This window comes from Sparus aurata, chromosome 4 (assembly GCF_900880675.1).
Source record: "Sparus aurata chromosome 4, fSpaAur1.1, whole genome shotgun sequence".
NCBI lineage: Eukaryota > Metazoa > Chordata > Actinopteri > Spariformes > Sparidae > Sparus > Sparus aurata.
The window spans coordinates 19,795,836-19,811,432 of NC_044190.1; the positions used below are offsets into that span (position 1 = coordinate 19,795,836).

General features: G+C 40.8%; 1 protein-coding gene across 5 annotated transcripts in view; it reads left to right on the forward strand.

Moving 5' to 3' along the window:
• LOC115580635 (protein diaphanous homolog 3) overlaps positions 1 to 15,597 on the forward strand; it is a 190,001-nt gene that overhangs the window by 114,771 nt on the left and 59,633 nt on the right. For 4 of the 5 annotated variants that reach the window (XM_030415179.1, XM_030415184.1, XM_030415181.1 and 1 more), the window contains 2 exons: positions 13,273 to 13,368; positions 13,990 to 14,052. In XM_030415179.1, coding sequence (XP_030271039.1) covers positions 13,273 to 13,368; positions 13,990 to 14,052 — 159 coding nt within the window. The remainder of the gene's footprint in view (positions 1 to 13,272; positions 13,369 to 13,989; positions 14,053 to 15,597) is intronic. The other variant, XM_030415183.1, reaches the window with a different exon arrangement.

A 15,597-nucleotide genomic window follows, 5' to 3' on the forward strand; every position in this document is an offset into this window, starting at 1 on the left:
CCATAAAATCCTCTGAATTGATTTGGGCAAGCGACCACCGCAGTCCCTTGCCGGATCTCTTAGTCCCCGCCTCAAGCAGCTGGAAGCGTCTCGCTCGAGGGTCGGAGGAGTGATGCGCCGCGGAAACCACCGTCGGAACTGCGGATGGCGCCCGCGAGTAGCACTCTCCTCCGGGGGGAGAAAATGTACCATGCAGTCCCAGAAACAATGGCACTTTCTCAGCTTAACTATGGTTGCACATTTTATAACTAAATACATCGAGTACCTTTGTTTACATTTCAGTTCGAACTAGAACTTTCTAGAGGAAAGATTTATATTTAAGATACTTATTACTGAATCGATATCAAAGCATTTAAGTCAATATTGAATCGAATCGATATTGAATCGAATTGCGACCTAAAGAATCGAAATCGAATCGAATCGTGAGGTTCTTAGCAATACCCAGCCCTAGTTTGCACAGAGTAATCTGCCATAGATTGGCTGTGTAGACCAGCAAAAACGTTGGACCCTGCTCAATTTTTACATGGCAAGCACACGTCCCTGGAATATTACCTAGCCATGTTTTCTACTGTTTACCCTCCAACTGCAACAAAACAGGAAATAATTGTCACCATGATACATTCCAGGGGATGCAAAATCCTGTAATCATCTTGTATAAATTAGTTTTTGCTGGTGACTAACCCTTTAGACTCATCGAACTGTGACTCAAAGTGGACTTCCGGAAATTATTTCACGTCTCACTGGTACCTGAAGCAACATAGCTCCACCAACACTGCCCAATGTGTTGGTCCAAACATCTGCTTACGCGTGCTTCTGTCATGTCAGTACACAGATTTTGGTCTGAGCTTTACATTTTGACAGTAAGATTAATACTTTTACCTAGAAACATTTGAGTACTGTTGCTTTATGTTAATGTTTATCTGCTGTTACTGAGATTGTTTTGATTGTTTATGTAAAGTTTCAAAATTAAAAAAAATAAATAAATGTGTGGAATCATCAGCAGTTGGGGGTTAAGGGACTTGCTCAAGGGCACTTAAGTGGTGATAATGAGAGGGGGGCAAGGGCCTGCATGTTACTTTCCCCACCAAGATTTATCTGGCAAAGGATTTGAACCTGGGACACAAGCTGGCTTCTCCACTACTGCTTCACATACTATATTAACAGATAGACAAACTGTATGTTTTTAAGTTGTATTTTTCATATTGTCAGTAAATGAAAAAGGGGGTTTTTGTAAGGACCCCTACATATACAATATGCTGTTTTCGAACATTGTCCACTGCTGTGGCCCTTGCAGGTAAATAAGCTAGAATGATATCTCTATTTACCAAGCAGGTTCAGGCATAGCTATGATAGAAGGCAATGTCTACCTTATGCCAAAGCATCTGGTTTCAACTGCCAGTTGGATTTTTTGGGGGGGTTTTTTTCCCTTCCCCTTTGGAGTGCTGCTGTTGCCAGAAACTTGTTCAACATAGCAGCCTCCAGACCCATTTCCAATGCCAAAGTCAAGGTTGGCAGAGCAGTTGAGCTTGGCAGTCCCCAGCCCTGTACCAGCATCTATAGCTTACATGAGTATGCCAGCCACTGTAGCACTCCCGTAGACATTAGAGTGCAAGTAGAGAACCACCAGCCAAAGTACTGTTGTGGATGTTCTATCTAGCCAAACCAAGGTTTCTCTTGGCTAAAGCATATCACAAACCTCTCCCTTTTCACTTCACTCTGTTCTTGACATCTCTCAGTTGTCACCATTTACCACAGAGCCTCTGACGTTTTACAGCGCTGGGCTCGTCCAAACAAAGTCCAGTTGAAATTAATGAGCAGAATTCTGGTGGATTGGTTACGTGCTGTGTGTTAGTCAAGTAGTGTTTACTGTAACTCACCCTCTGTCATGCTGTGGTTATCTGAAAATATCAGCCGCACAGTTAATAGCCAAAAATGGACTACCAGTGACAGGCCAATGTTGAATGGGTTGTTGTGTTTTATATAAGGGAGGCTTGTGGCAGCCTCATGCTTCACTGCAGAAAGCCCTAGATAGCTTGGAAAGTAGAAGGTAAAATTAATGCAGTAGAATTTGGAGAAATCCTTCAAAAAAAAAAAAAACAACAAAAAAAATCTTTGCTGCACTTTTTAGGAGAACTTTAACTTGGCTCTGGGGTGGTCTAATCCTAATTCAAACCACAATCAAATCGAGAATTTGTGGCTGGACTTGAAAACTGATGTTAACTCACAGATGCCATACAACTAGACAGAGCCAGGGCAGTTTTGTAAGACAGAATAGGGGGAATATTGGCAAATGACAATGACCTCTACTATATGTAGATCTGATTGTTTTCACTTTGTTTTTTGTCTTTTATTGGTGTCAAAGAAAGGTAATTACAAGACCAATATTTGGTCCTAGTGTTGTAAACCAATAAAATTGACTTTTTAGTAGTTTTTATTGGCACTGTTCTGATTCTCTGTAATGACTCGTGCTTGTTTTGTTTGTAACTCGTCCAGAGTGACAGCTTGGACATCTTTCCCACGTGCTTGTGTGCTGAGTTGTGTCTCACTTTAAACTTTACTATTCAGAAAAGAAGTTCAGAAAAAAAGAAAATTATGAGAATAAACTTCAGCCAAATTTTGTCAGAAAGGCTTATACAAATATGCCTAGAGCTTGAAATGTATTTAGATACGCTCACATTAAGATAAGTTGAAGGGAAACTCAGTGACATCCCCAAGAAGTGATGTTTCTGGCAATGTATGCCATACACGCGCACATGCACACATACAGATACACATACATAGATACAGATTGTTAGGATGAAATGAATATGTGATACAGATTTGGCATTGTGCTGCCAACCCAGGACTGGATTTATTCACATTCTCTCTCTCTCTCTTCTCTCTCTCTCTGTCCTCTCTCATCTCTCCTCTCTCATCTCTCTCGGTCTCTCTCTCTCTCTCTCTCTCCTCATCTCGCTCTCTGTCCTCTCTCTCTCTCTGCTCCTCTCGCTCTCTCCTCTCTCTGTCTTCTGTCTCTCTCTCTCTGGTCTCTCCTCTCTCTCTCTCTCTCTCTCTCTCTCTCTCTCTCTCTCTCTCTCTCTCTCTCTCTCACTCTCACTCTCACTCTCACTCACACACACACACACACACACACACACACACACACACACACCACACACAGTCTCTCACTCTGTCTGTCTCTCAGCCTATTTATTAACTAAAGAGCTTTCTCTTTGTTTGTCAGGGAGGATTGTCCTCAATGGAGATTTTCTGTGTAATCATCTGATTATCCATCAATTCTCTAAAAGCCCCAGAGAGGCTGCATTTCCACATTATGCTGAAGGGCACAGCAATGAGAGACAGGGGAGGTGGGGGGGTTTTCCTGGAGGAAATGATCAAAATGGATTTTAGCTTCTTTGCCTGCTACAGGTATCTGTATTTAGTTTAGTTCCTAGCCTTGCCTGCTTGTGTATTCCAGAAACGTGAGGTCCTCCCAGATTCCTTCTCATTTTCCTCTGTTGTTACGTGCCACAGACTGGGCTTCTACCTACTCTGTAATATGCAGCCTGGTTTCGTCATTCACACTGTGTGTTCTGGCAGTCTGAGAGAGCGAGAGCATCAGCTTGCATGCATTTGCATAGAGCCCTACGGAGATTGAAATTCAGATTGAATAGGTGTTTTTTTCCCTCCTCCTCTAGCTGTGCCTGGCTTGTGTATGACAAATCTGTTGCATTAACTCCCAGGGTAGGCCGGGAGCGGGAATGTTTGTGGAGCGACAAATTACACATCAGAGCTTTATTTAACATTCCCTACATGGCTACAAGCGATGAACTATTAAGACGTCAAATAGAAGAACAGCGAGAGATGCAACCCTGCATGCAAAGATGCTAAAAACATGGGAGGGGCGTAAGAAAGAAAGAGAGAAAACAGGTGAGAGCATACTGTATGTTCTAATAAGATATTTCTTAGATAGCGCAAGCAGAGTAGAGCTGTCCTTTCTCATGGCTGATACCAGTGAGCCATCTGATAATTTAACATTTTTACATTTTATAAAGAAGTACATAACCTGTGGTTTGTGCTCACCTGAGGGTAAGAAAGGGTAAAGATGTAAATTATGTTCTTGTTAAGTCAGTGAAAGCAATTAAGCTTCATATTATCAGCTCCATTTAACCACAAAAATTTCACAGATTCAGATTAATAGCTGTTGACATACATTTACAAACATCGGGCTAATTACTTATCAGTCAGCTATATATCATGTTGTCAACTTGTATGAAAACCATTGCCTGTTTACACCTACAACAGACAGGCGGAAATATCTGAGAACATAAATTTGAAGAAACCCAGAGGAAAATTTTACTGCTCAAAGCTTGCTCCTTTATGGCTATTGAGCCGTAAAGGAGCTCAATGAGAGTTCTCATTTCAGTCTAGTTGTAGTCTTTTTTGGTCTCAAACATTTCTCATTTGTTTCTCCTAAAATTCCTTAGGAGCAATAGTTGAGACTTGAGACTTTACCGCTCAAATCTTGCTCCTTTCCAGCACCGGGGAGACATTCTGAAACTTCATTGAGAGCTTGATGAGATCTCCTTTGAAACTTACAGGGAGCCCAAGTTGAGATTTTCTGCACCAGTTTCTCAGGAGAAACAATTGAGAAACAGGAGAAATCAGCCACAGCCTCACTTTGGTCTCACAGAGATCTCATAGTTGTCTAGGAGAAATGAATGAGACACTACTGAGATCTCTTTTCCAATTATTGTTTCCTCTGAGAATGTAACTGTATTTACATTTTGTGAACACCAATTTTCAAAATGAATTTCAAACAAAAGCTTGGATCAGTTGATGTAAATTCCAAATGGCTTTTGTTATATAGTATAGCCAACATTTTTAGATGTTTGTTACCATAGAAGGATGTGCAGAAGGTGCAAAAAGCACTTGTGGCAATACACGGCAGTTATGGTCGACTGGCTAGATTCTCTTGGACTGACTCAGATTACTGATTTTTTCCCCTTTCCTTTACAGAGCCATTTGCCTGTAAACAATTTCTGTTTGTAATCCATTTTACTCAGACTTGTAAGACTGTAAGACCAGAACACCCTGCAATAGAGCAAGTAAACTGTAAATAGTAAAATGTCAATATGACGGCCTTTAATAGTTTAATGCCCAACCTTTTCTGCCTGTGACTTCTTAAGCAATATCTTCTTGTCACCCTTCATCAAAGAGTGCAAAAGTTGTGATTTTGGCAGACTTTTGGTTGACTTTGAATAATTTCTGGAGGCCTAGAGAGGCAAAACTATACTACCATATCACAAAAAATTGTCTAACTTGATCTTAAATTTAGGATTCAATGATGATTTCGATTTTATCAGATTGGATTATTTATTGTCACTTCTGGATTTGTAAAGATCAACAGATCGTTGGTTTTGTGCCCTGATAACTGTGATATCTATAAGTATTATTATCATTAAACCCTTCAAGGTTGATCAACAGTGACCTATTACAATATTTATTATCTTGGCTGTGATGCTGTCTGTCATTTATACATCCCTGTTCATCATCCAGTGAAAAGCTTGGCTTGGCTCAGTCAAGTGCAACTGAAGGTATTCAATAGAGAGAGAGAGAGAGAGGTGACTGACTAGCCTTATTGCACCATTGCCTTTTAAGTGTCCAAGGGAACACAGTAGTCGGCCTGCATTCATTGCACTCAGGCATGTGATTTTCTCTCCTTAGCTTTTCCATCCCAGCCCAATTGACCCTATTTCTTGGCTTTCTCTGGCCCACCTCTGCTTCAACCGTGTTATTGTCCTGATGATGAGTGCCACATCCTGTTGAGTGAAGTGGCGGGAGGCATTAGTTAGTGTCTGAAGAGAGGGTAGACATCTACGCACAGATGAACCACATGTCCAGACAATGGAAAACGCCAGTCTGAACAGACTCTGATTAAATAGATGGTGATTGAAGTTTCACTACAGACAGGAGGGTAACTATAGCCTTTCACCAGAGTTGGGAGGTTCAGCTTTGTCTTGATTCCACCCCCAGTGTATTCTTCTGTTTTGTGGTTGAGTAAACACCTTTCTGCTTTTATCCTTAGTTGATCTGAGTTGTACACATCTATATTTGTCCATTCTACCACATATTTTAATGCATTTGTTTCAGAACCAAGAGGACAGTCTAGCTACACATGGCATAGTAGAGCTCAGTTCCTGCTTTCTTTCACCATTAAACGTGAGAGTAAGTGCTTACTGTAGAGCCGCCATTAAGTCTTACTATCCTTTAAATAGACATCAGTAAGGCCTAGACTGGATTGTGAGAGTGTCTTCATTTTTTGGGCGGAATTTAATGCAAAAAGTCTCACGCATTGCACACCTGTCATGAGAGCTCTGATCCCAGATTCAGCAGAATAGAAATAGGCAGGCGAATTGTGCACATCAAAGCACCAATCAGTAGCTCTACTGCCAAAGCTGGGATACCACTCTTCACTGCCCCAGTCCTCTCTACAGTCTTTGTTCTCTCGCCACGTCCCCCTCACCACCACCTTTCACAAGCTGAATGACTGTTTCAAACCCATTTCACAGCTACTAGCTTGACTAATATTCCTCTGCCATGTGTTTCTCCTCCATTGCCATCCATGTGACATTTCTGTGATCTCTCTCTCTCTCTCTCTCTCTCTCTCTCTCTCTCTCTCTCTCTCTCTCTCTCTCTCTCTCTCTCTCTCTCTCTCTCTCTCTCTCTCTAAGTTTATGAGCATGTGGGTGTTAGTATATAAATATGTGTTAAGATTTTCGGTGTTAGACTGTCTGAAAGTACTTCTTGTCTACATTCTATAAAGCGGTTTTCTGTCACGGCCTGTCTGAGTTACTTCTGATTGATGTGTAAAATTGGACTGTTTTTGCTCCCATATATTCCTGAGGCGGGAGATCTTAGTGGGTTTCTTTTTCCTTGCCTCCTGAGGCACACAAACCGTTTCATGTTCTTGTGGGTTGGAGTCAAACGGAGTACTACACATGAAGGAACACACTTCAGGTTGCAATAGATTGATCTGCTCCTTTTTTGCTTGTTTTCTGTGTTATCTCTATTTATGTGTATATGTCTGTGTGTGTTGAGGGGAGTGTAACGCTTGCTCCCTGTGATGAATTGCCACAGCCGTGGAGACAAATTTGGACGTTGAGGAACGTTGGGTTTTTGCTCAGATATTCGTCCTGCCTCTCTGCTTTGCACAATGATGAAGAACTGGGCACATATCAACCAGGAGGAGGAGTGCAACTGTTGCAAATGAAAAGAACAACAAATGCACACATTGAAGCTGGCAGGCAAGGAAGTGGGACATGATATACCCAGTGCGTATGCATGTGTGTGTTTGTAGTCGCAGCTTGGTATGGGGGTTGGGCACAAGCACAGCCCACCACCCTGGGGACCCTCTGCCCTCAATACAGGAGCTTTGGTGTAAAAGAGGGTTTGCTGTAAAGGAACCATGTTCCATGAGCTGATTGACAGCTGCAGGTTCGCAGAAACCCAACCATGGTGCTGCATGGTACTCTATGCAAGAAATAAGAGGAGAGACCAGAGCCCCTTTTACACAGAAATTCTGCTTTAGCGCCACAACTAAGGGTCCCCTCTTCACTGTTTGGAGTTTTTCAGTAAACTGCACCAAGCAGCGCTGGCATAACATCGCCTCAGTTTGTTTTGGCTATGCTACTGCCACTGCTGGCAGATTAGAGGCTGAATGAATCTGTCCCCTGATTCCACCTCTGAACTTTTACTGCATAATGTTTTTTTTGTTTTTTTTACAGAGTATCTATGTGAATGTGTCCTGGGCCACATTGAAGGAATGCTTATTCAACTTACGTCCTCTGGGTAGCCTAAGTGCATAGTCATTCCCACCACCTGTATTAAAGTGCAAGATTTTGGATTCTTGTGAAATCAAACTCAAAACACCCTGTCTGATTTCCATTTGAGTGGCCCTACACCAAGGTCTTTGCAAGGTCTTCTTGGTCCGGCAGAGTAGTCAGGGGAAGTATATTGCAACTTCCCGCCACTTGGAAAAAAATGCGGTCTTTGAAAATGAAAATGTTTTACACATTTATTTACATTTACTGGGGAGTGCGATCAGATCACAAGTGGCTGATCTGTATGCATTTGGGGATGCGGTCTAATGCCAGGTGTGAATTGTTGTACTAAAAGCTGTCAATTTAGGATTGGATCACCCAAGACAAAAGGTTATTGCAGGTGTGAAGAGGGCTAGAGGTTGATTACTGACTGGAATCCTATTTGAACATATTAACACAGGTTACACCCTCCATGTGTACTCAAATTAGGGGCTTTGCATTCACTTGAGTTAGGGGATGGACAATCCATAATTAATCATAATCATGTTGACTTTAAACGAATAATCATATCTTTCATGTAGAGCATTTATAACAATATCTGTTGTCTGTTCTTTTAATTTCAAACTGGTTTTAATTTGTATTGCGTCACAATCTGTGATGCTGGCAATTGGCCTGAAATGAGGCAGCAGAGTAAATCAATCATGTGTGCTGGGCAGAAAAAACTGCCATGATCCCCCCCCCCCCCCCCCTTCCTTTTGCTGTGTGTCCTTTTTTTGTTCTTTACAAAGCAGTAACTTAGGTCTACACCTTGTGAGATCCACTAGAGATTTAGGGTCAGCATCAGAGCATGTGAGCGGAGCTGAGCAGCGAGAATTTCCGCTCCCCGCTTACGTGGGTGTTCGCTCCTTCGCTCCATCGCTCAAAGTCATACCAGACAGCTCCGCTCAAAGACCGCTCTCCGCTCACCTAAAATTTCATTCGCTCCATGCTCGCTCAAATTTAAAAGAGGGAGCAATTCCTGACGTTGTACCTATATGACCTGCAGGGTTCTCCCCAGACGGTGGAACAGCGGCGCTGCACCGCTATACTCATTTTCAATGTTAGCTGCTTTATAGCGGGTGTTAGTGGGCTGCCGTGGTCTTCTCGTAAAAAAAGCGCCCCCGGCTGACGGTGACGAGCGTCCGTCCGGCGAGGAGCCGGGTGACGGACGGACGCTCCCCCCCGGCTGATGGTGCACCTGTCTGCTTGCTTTTCGAAATATTTTTACAAACTCCATCTCTCAACGAATGACCTCCTTGAAAGCACACGTGAGTCTGTGTGGACTTGTGCATGCCCTAGACTCGTGGAGAGCGGTATCGGAGCGGAACTGGAGCGAAACGGAACCTTCGCTCTGGCCTTTGGATTAAAACCCGCTCTGCGCTCCGACTATATTTCGCACGCTCCACTCCCCGCTCGCTCCGCGCTCCGCTCCGCTCACATGCCCTGGTCAGCATATAGTGGTGTGTGGACCAGCTTCTCCACCACCAAATTCTATTTGAAATTGTCCCTCTTCTGTGCTATACAGCAACACTACTGCAGTATATTTAACTGTCAATGTAAATTAATTTAAAATTCCTTTTGAAATAAATATATGCCATCTTATACTGCTATAACACTGTTTCCTCTCCCTAATGCAGAGGTTATTTTAAAGGTCTTACTGTGGACAGTGCATGGAACGTGCAAAAAAAAAAAACAGATATAGGGATTCGTGCCGAACTTAATTTCCTATTTTTTTCTACTGTCATTATGCCTCTTGCTAATAAAACACTCATCCTGCCCTTTATTTCCCATTTGCATGGAGGTGTGCTGCCCACCAATTTTGCCTCTGGTCATCAAAATAGCAAAAGATGTAAATGCCCATTTTTGGTTTAATTGGTGCTTGTTCATAGTTTAACAAAAGTAGAGCCCAATGGGTTAAGATGTGCTGAACCTTTGACCCAGTCGAGGGCTTGATGGCACCACAAAGGCCAGTTTAAGCAGCAGGACTTTTTTTCTGTTTTATTGTACCACAGAATGTTCAAATGAATTCGACAGAGCTAGAAAAGACAAACACAACCTTTAGTAGAGCACTATTTTTAAAAACGTTTTCTCCCTCCAGAACAGACATAATGAATCCCGTCCACAAAAGTGCTGTTTTTAAAAAAAGAAAACAAAAACAAATCTCTGAATTTTCACTGAATGAAAATGCATAACCACAGTAAAACGTGCCTCCAAAAGCATGCCAGACAAACAGATGCAACAGATGCAGATACAACCCTAACCCCCAGCCAAGTTGGCTGACTAGATACCTGACAAAAAGCTCTTCTTGGTAGTTAACCTGCAACTAGAAGTCCAACCTGGTCTCGTCCAAAAGTGCCAATGTTGGCAGGGAGATTTATGATAGGGAGTGTTGGATTATGTAGCAGCAACTTTTATAATACATTCTGACATCTCTGTTCCTCAACATAGTGGAAGAGTAACCTACGCTGAAAAAAGTGTAACATGCAGTTGTTCATTCAAACTAATAACTGCCATTTAAACAGGACAAAATTACTGATTTGATTGTGAAACTCATTCTTTTTGCATTTAGAGACATCAAGTTTGATTTATACTGAACTAAATATACGTCCAAAGGACCCAAAACAATGTATTTGATTTCTCTCAATTTGTTTTTTTTTTCTTCATGACCTGCAGGTAATATTTTATTTTGAGTCGAATGTGAATTGTGCATGCACATTGCACACTGCACAGTCAGAGCTCATGTCAAGTCCCGTAGCTCTCTTTTAGCATGCTGGCCAAGACGCACCATTTGACATCACGGATATCGTTTACCTAAGTAGCAAAGCAGTTGCTGATAATTAAAGTTTTAGTGTTCTAGTCCAGGGTAACTCACATATTGACCAGACAATATCTACCCTCTTTTGGATTAGGCAGTCAGCCTTTTAATGTTAAATATGTTGCATATGGTTCATATGTTAAAGATGAATAAATACATTTAAAGTGATCTGTTGGCCAAGTGTATTGTAACGCCCCTTGTGGACTGTGGCGCAAAGACTCTTGGGTATTCTGTTGGAGTTGGTGTAATTATGGTTCTTGAATGTGTTTGTGAATAAGATGATGTGTAAGACAGTTGCGGGTTAATTCACATCCATACGTTCTGTGGTTAAATTGTGTCGAGTTAACAAAGATGATATTGGTACCGTGAGTGAAGGCATGTTTGCCGGGAGAGACTTGCCGTACTGTTACACTATCCATGCATATTGAAATACTTGGTTAATCTCTGATTAGAGCTTCCCAACATTTAGTCTATGTACTTTTTGTGGCTGAATTGCTGTAGTCTTTTTTTATAGAGTTTGTGAGATGGCAAATACGAGTTATCTTGAAGTAAGGTCAAATATAATGTGAAAAATATGTAAATGAATTAAGTGGTGTCAATGCAAACATTAATTCATGTTAATTTAGTTAAAGGTGAATACATTAGGTTGCTTCAATTTCAATGTATTTGTTTGGTTCAATAAGTAAAATGTTAAGAAAATCATTTGGATCAAGGCAAAGAATTAAGGTTGGGTCAAATACAGTATTATTGTTTACATCAACATAAAATAATCAGGTCATAAGAAGTAACTCAATTTAGATTCTGTGAAGTCAAATATTTTAGATGTGATATCTGGACATCATTTTTTTTAATTTGAGCAAGGTTATACTTTTTTCAGTGTAGGAGATATTGGCGCACAGTCTGATGGCACAAGCCACCAGACTGTAACACATATGTGGGGAAAAGGCAAACATGCATAGAAAAGGATCGGGATCATGATTATGAAGACTGACTGGCTGACTTTGGTTTTTGACAAAATCTGAATAGTTTCAGTGTATTTGGTTTTTTTATTATTATATTTAACGTAGGGTTAGAATTGCCGTGGATGTGTTCGGGATTCAATCATCAGTCAGTGGTTAAAGATATGAAAGCATTAACAGAAGGTAGACAGTACAAAGTAATGACCACATTTCTTACTTTCAAATCAGTGACCAGACCAGCAGTGGTTAAAGTAAAACTTTCGCCAAAAAGCAACTGAGGCTTTATTTGCGATTGAATATGAGTCAAACCTTCATGTTAAAGCATATTTACGACGAAAGAGGCACTTTTAAGATCGTAGTTTCGTTTTTGGGCAAGCTAATTTTCAATGGGGTTCAGGGGCACTCGTACGCTAGCATCAAAATCGCTATTTTTAAAACACCAAGAAGGCTCGACACAACATGAAACTTTGCTCGTAGTATCACCAGGGTCTCTACACATGAACACGAGCATTGAGAACACTGTTTGTGTACACAGAGTTTACTAAAAAGAAAGTTTTTGGACAACTCACGTTAGCAGTAGCACCTCTGGCGCGCTGCCATCATGGCAGACAAAAAGCCTGCCTGTTAGGTTGTAATTTAACATGCAGGGACATTTTAACATTTTATACTACAGCACTGTTTTTGTCAAATTAGTATGAAGCACACTTAACATGAGACTGATCTACTGAAAATGAGACTGATATGTAACATGTAATTGGTGTCTAGCAGTCAAATGTCATAACACCACCTCATTTCAGGAAGTTCTGTCACTTCAGTCACACACAGTCCGTCATATCTGTGTGGTGGTTGACAGAGACCCCAAATTATATTGACAACGCAAAAGGTGTTTTGAAAAGAAAACATCCATGCACACAAATTCACATTGTACAACAACCAAAATATTCCTCTCATATTTACAGTGTGTCTTGTCCTTGAACATTTGTCTTTACCTGCTATTTATTTTCCTTCCCTTTCACTGGAGGCTATTTTCAGTGCAAATGACTAGCCAGGTCCATCATACTGTCTCAAGTATCAAGGCCAGGTTTTCAGCTGTACCGACACAGCGCATGATTTACATGACATATCTGCAAATCTTTTCCATTTCTATAAATATCTGCATTCAAAACTTGAATTTTTCAGTCCAGAGTTTTCTGTAGTTAGTGCTGTGAAACACTATGTTGGCAGGTTTGGGTGTTCCGTCCCGGTGTGACAGTGTACTATACTTCACTTTATATGTGACTTCATTGCTAGTTAATATCCTTCATGATTTTTTATTCACCTAGAATACTACAATGTCATGCACAACTAAATTGCACTAGGCCGCAGACACCAGGGTTTATATTTGTACAGCAGATTGTCTCAAGAACTTGCTGACCTGTGCCTTACTGGATTTGCTTGGAACTAGTCCCATCATATAATGGGCACTTGACTCTACTATATTGCTGTAGCTTATGGTATACATATGATATATTGGCCTGCCATTCTAAGTTCCAAATCGTTGCAATCCGTATGGCGAAACTCACCACCAGAACAAACTGCACTTTATCTGATTTTGTTTCTTTACCTCTCCTCCTGTCTTCCAACACCCACTCATTCTTTTTCTTCCTGGATTTTTCAGAGAATGATGAGACAGGTGTGATGGATAGTTTGCTGGAAGCCCTACAGTCAGGAGCTGCATTCAGAGACCGCAGGAAGAGAGCACCAAGACCCAGAGGTGAGTCCCATATCCTTTCCCTACATTTATAAACAAACAAAGACGCACACAGAAAACCTAGTACCCATATTGACCGTAAACAATGTTCTGATTCCAGTCAGATGTTCAAAAATTGCAGTGAATCCTGTTCCTAACCTGCCCACTGGATGCATATGTTTCTTGTTTTGTTTTTTAAAAGCTGAGTGTATTGAATGAATCCTCGGGTTCTTTTGCCTTGGCATTATACAACTCTTATTTACACCTTAGAAATACACTAGTTTGTTGTTTGCACACATGCTTACCAGCACCACACTGCCAGAGAATCTTCAGCTGTTTGATGTTTGGATCTCAGTAAAAAGGCAATACACATTTATTTTCTCTGATTATCTTGAATTTAATATTAAAAGAAGATATTCCCACGCAATCTCATGTTGTGAATCCATCATGAGATCTATGCATATTTTGAATTTGATTACCTGTTCAACTTTAGGGGTAATGTACAGCTGTGCCCTTAAACACAGTGTGTCTTGTTAATACACTTGACTTTACAGGAGTTCATCAACGAGTGAATGCCTTTTTATGATCTTCTTGATCCTCGTGCTGTATGTGTTGGTATTATTTGTTTTACTGCCCTCCTTCCAGATAACCAGCAGCAGACCATCAGCCCCGGCTCCTTCCGCCAGGTGCTCAGGCCTGTTAACCATGGTAAAGCAAAAACCAAAACAAAGCTAAAGCCTAAAGCGTGCTCAGCTCTACCGTTTTATCTGTTGTTGGAAAATGTCTTTCGCATGTAATGCAAAGTCCCCTTGACAGTTCATATGTCCTGCTTTTCTGTGTATCTGCTGACCTTTTCAGTTGTCCATTTGCCTTTCTTTTTGTGACCCTGCGTGTGCCTTCTGAAAGGGTGAAAGGCCATTGCTGAATCTGTTTGAGACAGTGCGCTGTGCAGACTATGAGAGGAGAGTCATGAAAGCAGTGTGTGGGCTGTCTTGAGGCTCAGTTTTATAAGGTTCTTAAATTGTTCACTAAGTGTAGCATTTTGAGTTCAACTATATGCCTTTGAATGGAGTTGGCAACTTTCTTATTTTTTAAAATCTTGCAAAAAGGATATTTCTACTCCCATCAATGTTTGAGTCAAGTGTCTGAGAATTTGTTAAGGGAATACTATTTTTTGTCTTGAATTTTTCACTGCTGACTACTGTTCAGAAGTTTGGTATCATTGGCCACACAAGCATGATTAAGCACTGTAACTTGAGAGGACCACTCTGAAGTTTAGAGAGGTCTTTTGGAATCTGTTTTATTTTATTTTTTTGTATGAAGATTCTGCAAAAAAGTCATGTTTTGTACATGGAGAACATAACGATTCATAATGATTCAACCAGACCGACTATTGAAAGGGCAGAAAAAAGCAGAGGAACCCCTGAGCAACAGTTGAATATATAACTGTTAAAATCTCCAGTCATTGGTAAAATAAACTGGAAGCTTAGCATCAAAATCTGTGCAGATTTTAAACTGGGACGTGGCATGTTGCTGTAGCAAAGCTATTCTAATCACAGTATAAAGGCTGCACATGTTATATGAACTTGAAAATCATTGAGAAGACTGCAGGGCTGAAGGCCAAGGGAAAAGCGGGGTTCGCAAAATATTTTGAGCCCAATTGAAAGCACTGTTGTGGTTCAGCAATGCCACTTGCGCCTTTCTAGATCATTTCAAAATGGGATGGTATTTGAAAACGGTTACATTCCCCTGTTCCTCTATTCACCCCAGTCATGCAACGCCATGGGGACATCGACTAAACGGAAGAATTGTTGAATTGTTCATCTTTTGGGGCCAAAACTATTTCAAATGTAAATGATACTTTTGGTGACAGAATTATACTATATTTATTTTATAATGTCCATTATTGAGGGAAAAAAATCAATAAATAGCAATTACAGCATTGTATGCACTGTATGTTTTTGAAGAGCAGTGAATCGTGCACAAAAATCAAACATACAGACTAAATGCTGTGCTCCACATTGGATGTAAGACACTTGTAGCATAGAGTACTTCCAGTGTTTTGTGTTTTCATTACAAACTGACTATGAATAATTGAATGTTAAAACAGCAAGTGTATATGCGTCGAACTACTGCATATAAATTCCTGAAAGTGAAAATTAGATTGGATACTAATGCCAAATTAAATTGTCCTTTATTATTCATTGTTGTGAACAGGTATTGTGCTGTTGCTAAAATAAACAGTGGCTTTTT